At 38.0% G+C, this 13,358-nt stretch overlaps 1 protein-coding gene across 1 annotated transcript; it reads right to left on the bottom strand.

Annotated features, from left to right (window-relative positions):
* Positions 1-832: 832 nt before the first annotated feature.
* On the bottom strand, positions 833-11,550 carry LOC140331892 (thyroglobulin-like). The gene is made up of 9 exons (XM_072413224.1): positions 11,502-11,550; positions 11,054-11,197; positions 9,813-9,878; positions 7,176-7,310; positions 5,661-5,825; positions 3,965-4,166; positions 2,561-2,654; positions 992-1,151; positions 833-840 (listed from the first exon to the last, which is right to left on the bottom strand). The coding sequence occupies exons 1-9, from the start codon at positions 11,548-11,550 to the stop codon at positions 833-835; spliced, it is 1,023 nt and encodes a 340-aa protein (XP_072269325.1).
* Positions 11,551-13,358: the final 1,808 nt, after the last annotated feature.

A 13,358-nucleotide genomic window follows, 5' to 3' on the forward strand; every position in this document is an offset into this window, starting at 1 on the left:
GGATCACAACACCAACCAGGGAAAATCTATGGTATACAACCAAGTCAGAATAGGCAGTTTACATGCTGGGCAGGCTTTATCAAAGCTCTCCAAGACTGGAGAAGGTAGACTTTAATGGAAGAACCTGGGTGATCCAGCAAAGCTGAAACAAATTTGCTAAAAATCATAGCTATAAGTTGGCAAATGGTTCCAGTCCTGGACAAGAATTATGCTAGGTTTGCTGGATCGCTCAGGTTGTCCCTTGATAGTTTATCACTTTCCAGTCTTGAGGAGCATTATTAAATCAGGCCCAATTTCTCAATTTTTAAAAAAAACTTTCAAAACAAATAATTGAGAGTAAATAGATTTTGTTGCAGAAGGACAGGCAATGTCCCTTCTCTAATGAAACAAACTTGTTCTCAGTCTTCTGTTGAATACAATCCTAGCATACCCAGGGTCTAGGAAAGAAAGTGTTATGCCATTATGGCCTGGGCAGTTAGGATAACCCAAACCCAGAACACTTGGTGAAGATGTCAGTGCCAAACATGGAGCAAGGAGAGGTAATATTATTCCACATTAACACCCTATAAAAGCTGTGCTTCTACACATCATTTACATTCATTGGCCTTTAGCTAATCAAACAACATACAGACAAATCCAGAAATCATATCTAAATGGGTGATCTGCATCCTCAGCAAATACCAAATGGTTCACCAAGCAGCGATTGTTGAAAATAGATCTTTCTAGATAATAGCTATTGTCCCTTTGGGGTAAGGCTAGTACAAAAGACGTGCGGTCAGGCCATACACATCTACAGTATATGAAGTCCTTATGCATTTTTATGCCATCATTTTCACAAAACTGTCAAGAAATGCCAAGAAGTGTCAAAAAATACTGGCAACCTTTTATGCAAATTCTATCAACTGACCAAAAACATTGGCACTGTCCTGCCAAAATAAGGACTTTTTGGAAAAGAGATGGACCATGCTGAGCCCAGAATTTAGCAATTTACCTGCACTTAGAAAACCAAAGACACCAACTCTGTATCCTGCAGTAACCACAATAATGTCCCCTATAGCAGCTTGGTATGATCCATCAATGAAGGTCTGCCCATTCTCACTGTAGTCACTGGGACTGTTATGGAAGTACAAGAGGACAGCAGTGCTTGGTCTCTGTAAACAGATAGAGAACATTCATAGTAAGCAAAGAACCGGGGGCTGCAGTTCCTAATCATTTTACATAACTATATAATACCAGAATTCATTTTCCTAAAACATCATTGGAAGATGTTTCTGAACCAACTTTGACATAGGAAATCCAACAAGTCTAGTTGAAAGTGAATAATTACTATTAGTTATTCTGTTCAAAATGGAAGTACAGAGTTGACCATATCTTAGGTTAAATGAGTTTATGGGATACAATTTAGATCTTTTTGTCACCAAAAGGTAACCAAAGACTAACACCAAGGTGCACAACCCTAGGAGTGGTGGTTCTTTTAAGTTTCTTTTATCAAACCCCAAAAAAGAGGAGAACCAGTAAAAGTTAGGCCAAAGGGCAGTTAAGAAATTGTTTTTTACAGGCAGAAGGTCAGGATAGTAAATTAACCTTTTCTTTTTTCCATGAAAATCAGTCTTGAAGAGCTTTATTAAATCAGGCCCATTATATGAAATAGGAAAATAGACAATAATTATGATGATTGAGCGCCACGTAAGATAGAGAAGGAATAATAGATTTTGTGACAAGGTTCCAAAGTTTTTGCACATCGGATGGTGGATCAGTTTATTTCTTTACATGCTTCACAATAGCTCCTTCTGTAGAAGATCTTGCAATACTGAAAGCATGACCCAAAATGCTGTTGTTGTTTATCCTGTTGAAGAGTCATGGATCCCTGGCAAGTCCACTGGGGAACAAAGATTCTAAGGATGTCATTTATATGGTTTTGAAATGATTGTGACTTATGGTGGCAAAAACCACATTGGAGTTATGTGTAGGTAAAAGCAACACAATTGTTTATGTGTTATTTGACATTGAATATGGCAGTGCACAGGTAAGAACAGGAATGCATGCATAAGTGTATTACCCAAATGAACTGCAGTGTAACTGAGAACAAAATATATTGATCGCTACACAGTGTTTGATTTTCTTGTGGATCACACACTGTACACAATGAGCCTGATTTATTTAAAGCTCTCCAAGGTTGGAGAGAATACACTTTCATAAGTGAAGCTGGGTAGTCAAGCAAACCAGGAATGGATTTCTTCAAAGTTTTTTGCTATTTGTTAGCAAATGTTTTCAATCCTGGACCAGATCAATTTCAGGTTTGTTGGATCACTCAGCTTCACTGATGAAAGCGTAACCTTCCAGCCTTGGATAGCTTTGATAAATCATGCCATTGTGTTAAAATATATGAAGACAGTTTAAAATCTTGTGTTTGGAAGTAATGAAGAAAGCAATGTCACATACTGGCATTATAGCCCTAATCTGGATCTGCCTTGTGAGATTTATGTTTTTATTTAAAACTTTAAATCAAGAAGCCAAAATGACCTACAGAGAGTATAACATAATACTAAAAGTAACTTACAGTTGTGTGGGGAACAAAGATATTGAGATACAAGCAATCTTCACTAACAGAAGAGTACTGGGCCTTCCCATCTCCTGGCTGTAGACAGCTTGACCTGATGAATACAATACACAATAGCAATGAAACAAATTATAGAGCACCCAGAAGATATATCCTTTCTCCGACTTGTATAATATTATTATATTATTATTATTATATAATATTAACACTGTGCACATAAATTTTCTTGCCAGGGACATTTCTGGCCATTTTGGTACCCCCAGCAAGATGCACCTACACTCTTTCTAAGACTTCCCCTGTGCCATGTTTGGGAATGTTGTGCAAACTACTACTTACTTTTCTGAACAAGAGAGATTTTGGGGTATAGGTGGAGTTGGACATAGGCTTTGAGGGTGATAGGGCCTGATTTAATAAAGCTCTCCAAGGCTGGAGAGCATAGACTTTCATCAGTGAAGCTGGGTGTTCTACCAAACCTGAAATGGATCTGGTCCAGGATTCAAAACATTTGCTAACATATATCAAATGACTTTAAAGAAATCCATTCCACGTTTGCTGGATCACCCAGCTTCACTGATGAAAGTGTATCTTCTCCAGCCTTTGAGAGCTTTATTAAATCGGACCCATGAAGTACTTTAAGGGGAATTCCTTGGTTCAAGTTATAAAAAACAAGATTTTGTTTTATCTAGTGACCCCAACAATGTTAAGGGCTGCATATTCCTGTCCTTGAAGTTTAAAGGTATAAAAGGTTAGTTAGAGGCTAGATTTTGTGGATAGTGGAGTTGAGGCCAAACAAGAGAAAATTATAGGCTTTTGGACCTTGTGACTGTCCACCAGAATCTTACGTTATGGTGAGACTTTAACCAATAGAACTGCACATCTAGAGGGACGTCAAAATGCATGTTCTTTTTACAGAACCTGGACCGATTGCGTCTACTGTGACTAAGTAGTCCCTTCCAGTTGGAAGAAGGAATTTATTGCATCATATATACCATCTAACCTTTTTTTTTCTTTTTAATCCAACAATTTTAGAAACCTTCAGTGGCTAATAAACTAATAATTTGTTTTGCTCTTAGCCAGGCTGAGAAAAGGGAGAAGTTTCCTTGTACCCATTTCACATGCTGACCATATGATTCTTCAGTCAAAAGAGTAACTATATTCTTACAAAGCTACTAAAGCTAGCAAAACTCTGCAAACAGAAAAAGTGCTACCCAAAGCAAACACACTTCCAAATTTGGTAATTTTCCCACTCTACGCTCCATTTTACATGATTCATTTTTTGATTGAATATAATTAATCACAAAAACCAAAGTAATACAATTAGGGTACATTCATCACACAATACACTACATTACAATTTCCTTCCAACATACTTCCTATTAAAAACTTACATGACTTATGGCCTACCTGACAGAGGTGGCATTCCATGTTCCTGTCCAGGTGTTTGGCTGTGGAGGTCGGAAGCGGTTTTCTGCGGTAGGTGGTGCTGCATAGGGGACTCCAAGGAACTGATTCACAGTCTTAGAATCTGAACCAATAACAATAGCTTGAGATTTACCCACAAGAGTACCCTGAGGAATGATAACTGAAGCCGGGAGACTGATGGGAGCTAAAATATGATATTAAAGAAATTCAATTTTAGTTTGCGATAGTCACTAAACAACTTAGAGGCATTTTTTTTAAAAGGGCTTAAGTCAAAACCAAAATGTATTGAAAAAGTCAACACAAAATTTAAAGGCTTCAGAGTCACAGATATGGGACAAATTTGCAGATCAGAAGTTCAGGTCTTCACCTGATGGGCTGACTTACTTTATGCTGTTCTACATATGTTCTGAAGAACATGGCAGTGGTAGGCAAGGTAAGTTGGGTAACGCTCTTTTCTACTGAGCACTGATAAATCTAAATAGCGTGGCAGTAACTCTGTGATTCACTGATTGAACCCAGTGCACAAGGCTGAACTGATGACTTTAGGAAAGTAGCAGGTGGAGGTGACCTGCTGTCACAACAAGAAATAACTTAGGAGAAGCTATTTTCAATGATGAATATTCATTTTATTTTTACCATACAGACAGTGGAAATAAAATACCTCATTATAGATTATCCAGGACATTTTTATGCATAGTATCTTAAAATATTTTCAGCTATACATGGCTTTTAAACTGATCCTATTGAGATGAATATATTAAAATTCCTCAAGGCTAGAGAATATTGACTATCATAAATGAACCTAGGTGATCCAGCAAACCTAGAATGGATTTTTTAAAAATCATTTACTATTAGTTGACAAAGTTTCTCAATCCTGGACCAGATCTATTTCAGATTTGTTGGATTGCCAATGTTTCCTTATGACAGTCTATCTTAAGCCTTGGAGAGCTTCAAAAAATCAGGTCCATTGTGTGTATGTTAAATGATGCCCTCCTTTAGGTTTGGGGACTGATGTGAATTGTTCAGTGTTATCAATAAAGCAGTATAAAAAGTTTCAAAACTAAAAAAATAAGCAAAACAATTACATTACAGGTAGTCCCCGGGTTAAGGACATACGGACGACTCCTAGATACGAACAGACATCTCGTGGGCAGGACGAAGGTTTGGAGGGGGGGCGGTTTGCTTGACTTGCAGAAGAAATCTTTTGCTAACACAGCTGAGGTTGTGGGTGATTTTAAGGGGTGAGCTGATCTGCAGCCTCTTGTAACTCTTTAATGACCAAGACAAATTCTGCAGTTATTTCTTTTTGCATATCAAAGTACAGCTTGCACCAGAATTTATTAAATGTCTAGGCTCCATAAAGTTTTTTTTTTGCTTTGTTTGTGATTTACTCACAGTCAGGTTTTATACAGTAACTGACACCACGCTGCCTAATAATATGTTAAGACAAATATGTGTCCTAATTGTATTTATTAAAATAATGTACTTGTTCTGACTTACATACAAATTCAACTTAAGAACAAACCTACAGTCCCTATCTTGTATGTAACCCGGGGACTACCTGTAATATTGGAATGTCTTCTTGTGTACTGCTATAAGTAGACTTTTTTTCCTACCAAAAGCCGCTCCAAGGAACAGCTAATATTTCTGCATGCATTCCATACGTAGCACACCGTACCTCTCTTCCTGAAGATGTAAGTTGCAGATTCTCGGACTAGAAGCTGACAGCGATTTCCTTTCAGACTGCAGTAGCAGTTTTGTGTTTCTGGATAAAATGCACATTTTATGGCACTCTGTAGCACATTAATGGTAGCTGTAACACATGTAGGGACCCGTGCACACTCTGCGGAGAAATCACATAGGATGACAAAGTAATACAATAAAGGCTTTGCTTTAATCTACAGTTTACTTACATGTATGAAATGTTGGTACTTTGATTCATTATTTAACAGCACTATAACAAACCATAGATTGCAGAACAATCAAACATGGACATGTTGATTAGAAAGCTGTTCGGGAAAAAATATATCTCCTCCCATTGGAAGTAGTGGGCTGTGTTTGATTCCTTGTTCAATCCACAGTACCATGTAGAGGTCCTCAACCCCAGTCATCAAGGGTCAGATTTGCAGACATTTTTAGTATTTCACTAATACACAACAGTTAGGTAAGAAGTGGTTTACAAAGAATCAGAAAATTATGTTGAACTAAAATCTGGCCTGTATGTGGCCTTTGAGGACTGGACCCCTGGTGTAAAGAAAAACGTATTGAATACTATACATGTCTCAATGGAGGATGTCCTCTAATGTAAAGGTATTTAAAGCTAGCTCTCTGCTATAGGGGCTCTTTATTAAAATACTGAACAGAGAACCCAGAAGTCGAAGTCCAGGATACATTTCTCATTCAGAGCATCAGTTAAAAAACAATGCACTTTGGAAGTCCCAATGGGCTCCCTTATACAGGGCTTGACAACATTGGAAAAATCTTGAAAACACGTGGTATGTATCTTATCCTAATCTCTACAGGATCATATGGCCTGTTTGCTGCCCCTAAAAGATCTAAACCATGGTTTGGGATCTTGGAGGGAAGCTTTCCCTACAATTACAACACAGCCACCAATGGAATTTTTTATTTTATCTTCAGGTGTCAGTAAAAACATAATTTAGCATTTCTGGTTTTCAAGGAATCTCGACAGGAATATACTGTGGACTCATATAAGCCAGTGAAAACAATAGCTCATCAGAAAAGTTGTATGTTTTTGGAATTTAGTGGAATCTCCTTAGGTTACAATCCTGAAAATAATCTGGCACACCCAATTTACGTGACCCAAAGTCAAACCTATCCTAAGTGTCCAAAAAGAAGAGATGCATGCTGGGTAGAATCATTGGTACGTTAGGAAACATAGATATGTGTATAAATGTATAACAATGTATAAAAAAATGCATATTCTAGAGACAAATCTTCAAAAACAGTTTTGCCTAGGGCAAACAGATGACCCATTTAAGGTTTTTTCCAGACAAATAAATCTGAATGCTGCCTTTACACATTAATTTTAAATGCACTTTTGTCTGAAAACATATATGGTGCAAACAGATTTTAAAGTTGTAGCTATTAACCGCCGTTAGATGCATCACTGTAATATTTTCTTACACAAATGCATTTTTAGGACTTTGCTGATCCACCAAGAAGACTTTACCTGACAGACAATAATTCTGCACTGTGCTGATAGAATTGTACAATCCCCGGCTGATCTGAACCTCATCATAGTTGGACAGAAAGGGGTCAATTGTCACGGCATTGGTGTCCAGGGTTATCCAATCATCCAACAGCACTATTACAAAGCAATAGTAAAAATACATTAATATTATTATTATTTATTTAGGATTTATATGGTGCCAGCATAATATTATAAATACATAGGGAAATTTTAGGAATAGGAGGGGAAAGGATAAGAGTAGAGAATAAAGAAAGGCGAAGAGATGAGATGAAAGCAAGGAGAGGAGAGGAGAAGGGAAAAGAGGAAAGGAGGAGAGATAGACAAGAAGATTTGGAGGGGAGGAAAGAGGGCAAGGGAGAGAAGTGGGAGGGGGAGGGAAGGGAAGGAAAAAGGAAAGGGAGGAGAGGAGTGGAGTTGAGAAAAGGTGACAAGAAGAGATGAATTGGAGGAGAGACATGGAGAAAAGGAGAGGAAAGGGGAAGAGAGGTGAGGATGAAAATGGAAAGGGAAGGAAAGGAACGAGGGGTGGTTTTAGATGGGGTCCTGGAAAAATCTGAAGTTAGGAGCCCAAAATACAAACATAAATTATTTAAGCCTCTGCATCCCTTCCATTTTGTTAGTTGGAGCCCTGGAGAATGTAAGGACTTGGGCAATCGCCCTAAATACACAAAATTGCCCTAGGCAAAAGGAAAGAAGGAAGAGGAATGAAGGGAGGGGGATTAAGAAAAAAAAAAAAACAAAAAAAAAAAAAATGAAGGGAGGGGGATTAAGAAAAAAAAAAAAAGAAGAGAAGTCAAGGAGTCAATAAATGCAAAAAGTCAAATATACAAGTACAAAGTGTACAAACATAAATTAAATAAAACACAGACTTGTTAGTAGCTTTATCCCAATGAGTCCCTGCATTGCAGGATACACATGTTCCAGCTGTGTCAATATGTGGTTAAAGGCAAAAGGTAAAACAGTAGCCCGCCATTCTTAAGCATCTATTTGTTCTAAAATTACTCGTCAACATATAATTTTGTCTGTGTAATTATAGAATTCAGCATAGCTGCTATGTCAGATGATTACAGCCGTCAGTAACCTCTATTTCACTCTTCCGCTGAAGCTCATTACAGGCTTGGCCAAAGCCATTTATAGGTGCTGATGACCCCAAGAGATTGAAGTACAAACAGCTGTCTCATTCCCTAAATTTACAAAAATGTATTTGCCCATTTTGATTGCAGGACCAAAAGAATTTTACTTTGGCCTAAATTCTGTAATTGCTGCATAGAAACAAACATGTGTATCTCTGCAAATATAACACCTTACAAACAAGTGTACAGGTGCCTCAAGAAAAGGTTTGTAGAACCTCTGCCTCTTATGCTAAGCAGACCATAACACATATTACTTTTCCTATCGTACCTCTTACACCTAGCTACCCAAATTCTAACAACCCCTATATTGCTTATTTTAACCCCTCCTTGTACTAAAACCATGACCCTTATCCTTCTCTATCCAAAAACCCTAAAACCCAATCCCCTTTCTCTCCTCTGTAGGCTCAGTTTACAAGTAAGCAGCCGGTGAGGTTACACTGCCGGATGTTCTTCTGAGGGCCTGAGCTAATAGAGGTTTGGGGGAACTCCTGATTTTAAAGTAGGGACGCTGTTTAAAAAAGGGGGTCTTGGGGTGAAAGTGGGACTTTAAATGAAGTGGGGACTATGATGTAAAGGGGCACTCTCATGTGAAGATAAGATCCTGATGCACCTAGTTTGAAGGGTATAATCTTAAACGGTACAGTCCTTGTCAAAAATTTACACTAAGGCCCAAATATTTGTAGCTCAGACATCATTAGTGGCAATCCAGAATTGCCACAGAAGGGAGAGGGCATGTCTGAATTCCACATTGGGGTTCATAGGTCTATACCCATGCCTTGCAAGACAAATTTGCATAATATTGCATTATATTGCAACACTTTTAGAGGTTGCAGTTTATATACAATTCTGTTTTGTTTTATCCTTAGACTTGGCTATACTTTATCTGACTCTTGTGAAATGTTGTGAATGTGTTTATAACCAAAGAGTCGTGTTTAGGAACTCGGAGAACGACCAGCAAAGCTTCATATTATTCCATCTCCCAGTGATGTGTTTTATACATCACCTCTCACTCTCTTCTATTGCGCTTTGTGGCTATGAGTTTACGTCTGACTATTTAGCAACAGGATTGTGGTTTGATATTTGATACTGTTAGACAATGAGTTCTTCCAAAACTAAATTTCTTTTATTCCTTTTAAGGGAAGAAGGATGTCAAACATGGGCATTTACAAAACAACATGGAATCTCCCTTTAATTACTAGTTTGTTGCTTGTTTACAGCAGACCTTGCATGAAAAGTCTCATTCTGCTGTAGCCCACCTACCCATTCCTAAGAAACAAATGTTAACAATTTTAGGTGATTCTAGAAACGCAACGGGACCCAAGCCTCACCAAAAGTAACTCCGGCAGGGTGCAGGAGCAACAATGGACAATTTAATGATATGGTATTGTGATGGTAATAAATTAAGGTAACCAATGTGATAAAACCTTGTGTAAGTAAAAGAATATTGTTTAGTGAACTGACCCCAATATACTATTATGTTTACCTGGATTGGTGATCTTAAGGACATCAGCTAATGGGCACAACCCTGACGGAACCGACCCCTCATCATCTGCAAAGAAAATATATGCATTGATTTAAAAAGAGCAATCAGGGTAATAAAAATGTATTTTGGGCACTGAACACTCACTGCTTTTAGTCCAATTCCATCACTACCTTGACTGGAAGTAATACATCCCCAGGACAACAAGTACAATGCAAAATATACATATGGATCCTACACTTAAAGTAGCTATGGCTAAGCTATGGATATTGAACTATTTTCTTAACAAGCAGTACAAAATACTTTAAAACAAGTCTTCAATCACTTCTCTGTCTGCAGGCACCATGTTGCAATTGATTCCCAAAAAAAAAATGGTCAGGTTTTTGGGAGGAATAATTAGTAGCAGCCTAAAGTAATTTAAAGCCCATGAAACCTTTAAAAACCAATAAGAATCCCATTGATTCCAATACGTTTAACCAAAATCATAAAAATACGCCAAAACTTTCTGATTTTTGCAGAGATGTCCATAGAAATTTAAGCTCTCAGATTCACTCCTCCTTAATGCCTTCTTAAGAAATCTCTTAAAGTAGCTCATTCATGTGCTGCATTATTTCATTGCATGTACTTTGTAGTAGGCTGTACCACGATTGCATTGTCCACTTATTCAAGGGTGTGTTGGGATAGCATTAAAATTGCTTGTCAGTGCAACACGAATGGATCAGGGTTGGTGTGTTACTGTGCACTGCAATACACTTACAACTACATACAGAACAGAATTGAGAACATCACACTTTCTTAGATAGAAACTGACACAAATTTTACCTGTACATTTGTAACTATCTTGTAAAGGTTCCCTACATTGAATTTATCATCATGTGCCGCATCCCGATACAAATGACTACTTTAATCATTCAAAAATACATTTTGGACTTTAAAGGCACCATATATTTAACGTTTATCTTTTCAAAATATTTTTTAACTATGATTATAATTAATTTGATTTAATAAATGTGACCAAATGATCTTATAAAAACATTTTATGTAAAAAAAACACAAAAGTACTAGCATGTATACAAACATGCTCTCTCTAGCAACTAACAGAGACATGCTATCCTCGATGCGTTTCGTAGATCGCGGCCACTTCTTTAGGAGGAGAGAAAAAATATAATTAAAGATAATAAATACAGTGATGACATGGCCCATTATAAACATATCATTAACATCAACATAACATAACATTTTACCTGGCTTTTGATACCAGCCAAATGGAGCCGTCTTCATTCCTTCATTAGGGGAAGTGCAGTTGGTAATGCCTAGTGAGCTCTGTGTGTAATCAAGACAGGACTGCACACCTAAACTGGACAGAGTTAAACAGATCCTCTCCAGCCCTAAAAATAAATGGAACAAAAGACATTTTAAGTACACAAATTGAAGCAGTCTTCTAAACTCAAGATGATTATTCGATCCCAAAATATCCCAAATATCGATATGTTCATTGAGTGCAGACTGCCAAAGAAATAAAACACTAAACCTCTTGTTAAAAAGGATATATAAGGAAAACAGGAAGACGCTTACAGTGCAATGTAATGGCTAAAGCATTTGTTATATTTTGGTGACAGAGCATGGTATATTATATAATAGCCCAAAAAGTACCCGAAACAGTAGTGTGGTAGGGTTTAAACTTCCCCTTACCCCTGTCCCAAAGACCTAAACTTCTATTCCAGCGCTTTACAATGTCCATAGCCGTGTCACTAGCTGTCCCTCAAAGGGGCTCACAATCTAATGTCTTTACCATAGTCATTTGTAATTACCACAATCTAATATCAATTTTGGGGGAAGCCAATCAACCTAACTGCATGTTTTTGTAAAGCGATTTATAAAGTGATCCACAAAATACTCTTCTAGCTAAATCATATCACAAGGCCTCCCTCATTTCAGTGCTGTGTCCTCCAGTACCCAATCATTAGAGCCAAGCAATATCACACAGGTGTAACATGTATTTTCATAGCCCTATGCAAAATTAAAATTTCAGTCTGCAGAGATATTTTTGGTGGGAGTGGAAACAAATCGCGAGGCATTTGCGGAGTGGGCAGTTTGCTCACATATGTTTGAACATATTTATGAACAGAGCACTTTAACTTACTGTGAACCTAACCCAGCAGACTTAAAGGGTCAGTCACCAATCCATTCAAAACTGCATGTGATTTTAAAACGTGAAAGGTGATCCGGGAAGCAGGGAAGGAAGTTACACAGCACATGCTTCATAAAGTAGTATCCTCGGGCTATGTAGATGCGTTAGATTTTTGATGTTATCTGTACACACAGCACTGTTTTATGGAGTGGAAAAGATAAGCAAGTGGTACTCCGCTGTGCTCTCCCTTGTAAGAAAATACAGTGGTCCTCCCTGCTTGTTTGTTCATTATTTGCCACGCTGTACACATCACAATCATTTGCCTCGGGTAACAATCATTTAGCATGTGGATGCATAGCCTTAATACCCCCCCCCCCCCACCTCCACACTGCCACTGTAAGGGGGTCTGCATAGGCTGAGGTTGAGGTGAACTTTCTGATTCTAGCAAAAATGTTGTGTGCCAGAACCATGACTAAATGATTTCAGTTGTCACTTGTAATTCTTCTTGAAAGAAGCATGAGAATAGACCACAAATTTTTATGTCTGGGTTTGAAAATCAGTTAGTTTGTGTACAAGCAGACCTTCCAGCTCCATATAATTGTTGTGGCAGATTGTATAAGATGGAAAAAAGTGTTCTGGAGCTCTCCTTTAAAGGTATAGCAGAACAGAGATTAAAGACTGAATGCTGAATATCCTTCCCACCATTCCTCTTCTGCTGCCTCTCTTTGTAGTTTTCTCCATTGGCTTCCATTTCACCTTAGAATCAAATTCATCTCCTTTGCTTTGCCTTCAAATTCCTCCACTTACCTTTCTGACCTGATAAAAAAATACCCCCCAGCTGCTCTCTTCGCTGCTACATTGGCCTGCTAATGACTTCCTCACTCATAACCTCATCACAAGCACGGCTCCAAGACTTTTCTAGAGCTGCCCCAACTCTCTGGAATGGTCTTCCTCGTGCTATTCTCCTACTTTCTGTTCGTTTAAAAGAGCACTCAAAACCCAATGCTCAACCTCACCTACCCATCTTCTTCTGTCTCTTAATTCCTCACTACTTCCCACCATTCCATATCTCCCATCCTATCGTGTTTTACTTCCCCCACCTCCTAGATTGTAAGCTCTTCGGGGCAGGGTCCTCTCTTCCTCCTGTGTCACTGTCTGTATCTGTCCGTCATTTGCAACCCCTATTTAATGTACAGCGCTGTCTAATGTTGGCATGATATAAATCCTGTTTATTACTATTATTATTATTAATATTAATAATAATAATAATAATAAAATGCAGTCAAAGCTTTTTGCCTATAAAAGTTAAGGGTTTTATTGCATCTTATTAGGCATTTCCACTCATTTAATCCATTCGCCAGAAGTTCTGATGCCCCAAATGCTGCTGACTATATATTAAAAATACATACGTTTAAACT

This window comes from Pyxicephalus adspersus, chromosome 5 (assembly GCF_032062135.1).
Source record: "Pyxicephalus adspersus chromosome 5, UCB_Pads_2.0, whole genome shotgun sequence".
Classification (NCBI taxonomy): domain Eukaryota; kingdom Metazoa; phylum Chordata; class Amphibia; order Anura; family Pyxicephalidae; genus Pyxicephalus; species Pyxicephalus adspersus.

Excerpts from the sequence above, each read along its gene's own strand:
- LOC140331892 (XM_072413224.1), bottom strand. The coding sequence starts at position 11,550 with ATGGACATTGTAAAGCGCTGGAATAGAAGTTTAGGTCTTTGGGACAGG. Across the intron at positions 11,198-11,501 it reads TTTAGGTCTTTGGGACAGGG|GGCTGGAGAGGATCTGTTTA; the intron begins GTAAGGGGAAGT and ends ATTTATTTTTAG. Across the intron at positions 7,311-9,812 it reads CCTTAAGATCACCAATCCAG|TGCTGTTGGATGATTGGATA; the intron begins GTAAACATAATA and ends GCTTTGTAATAG.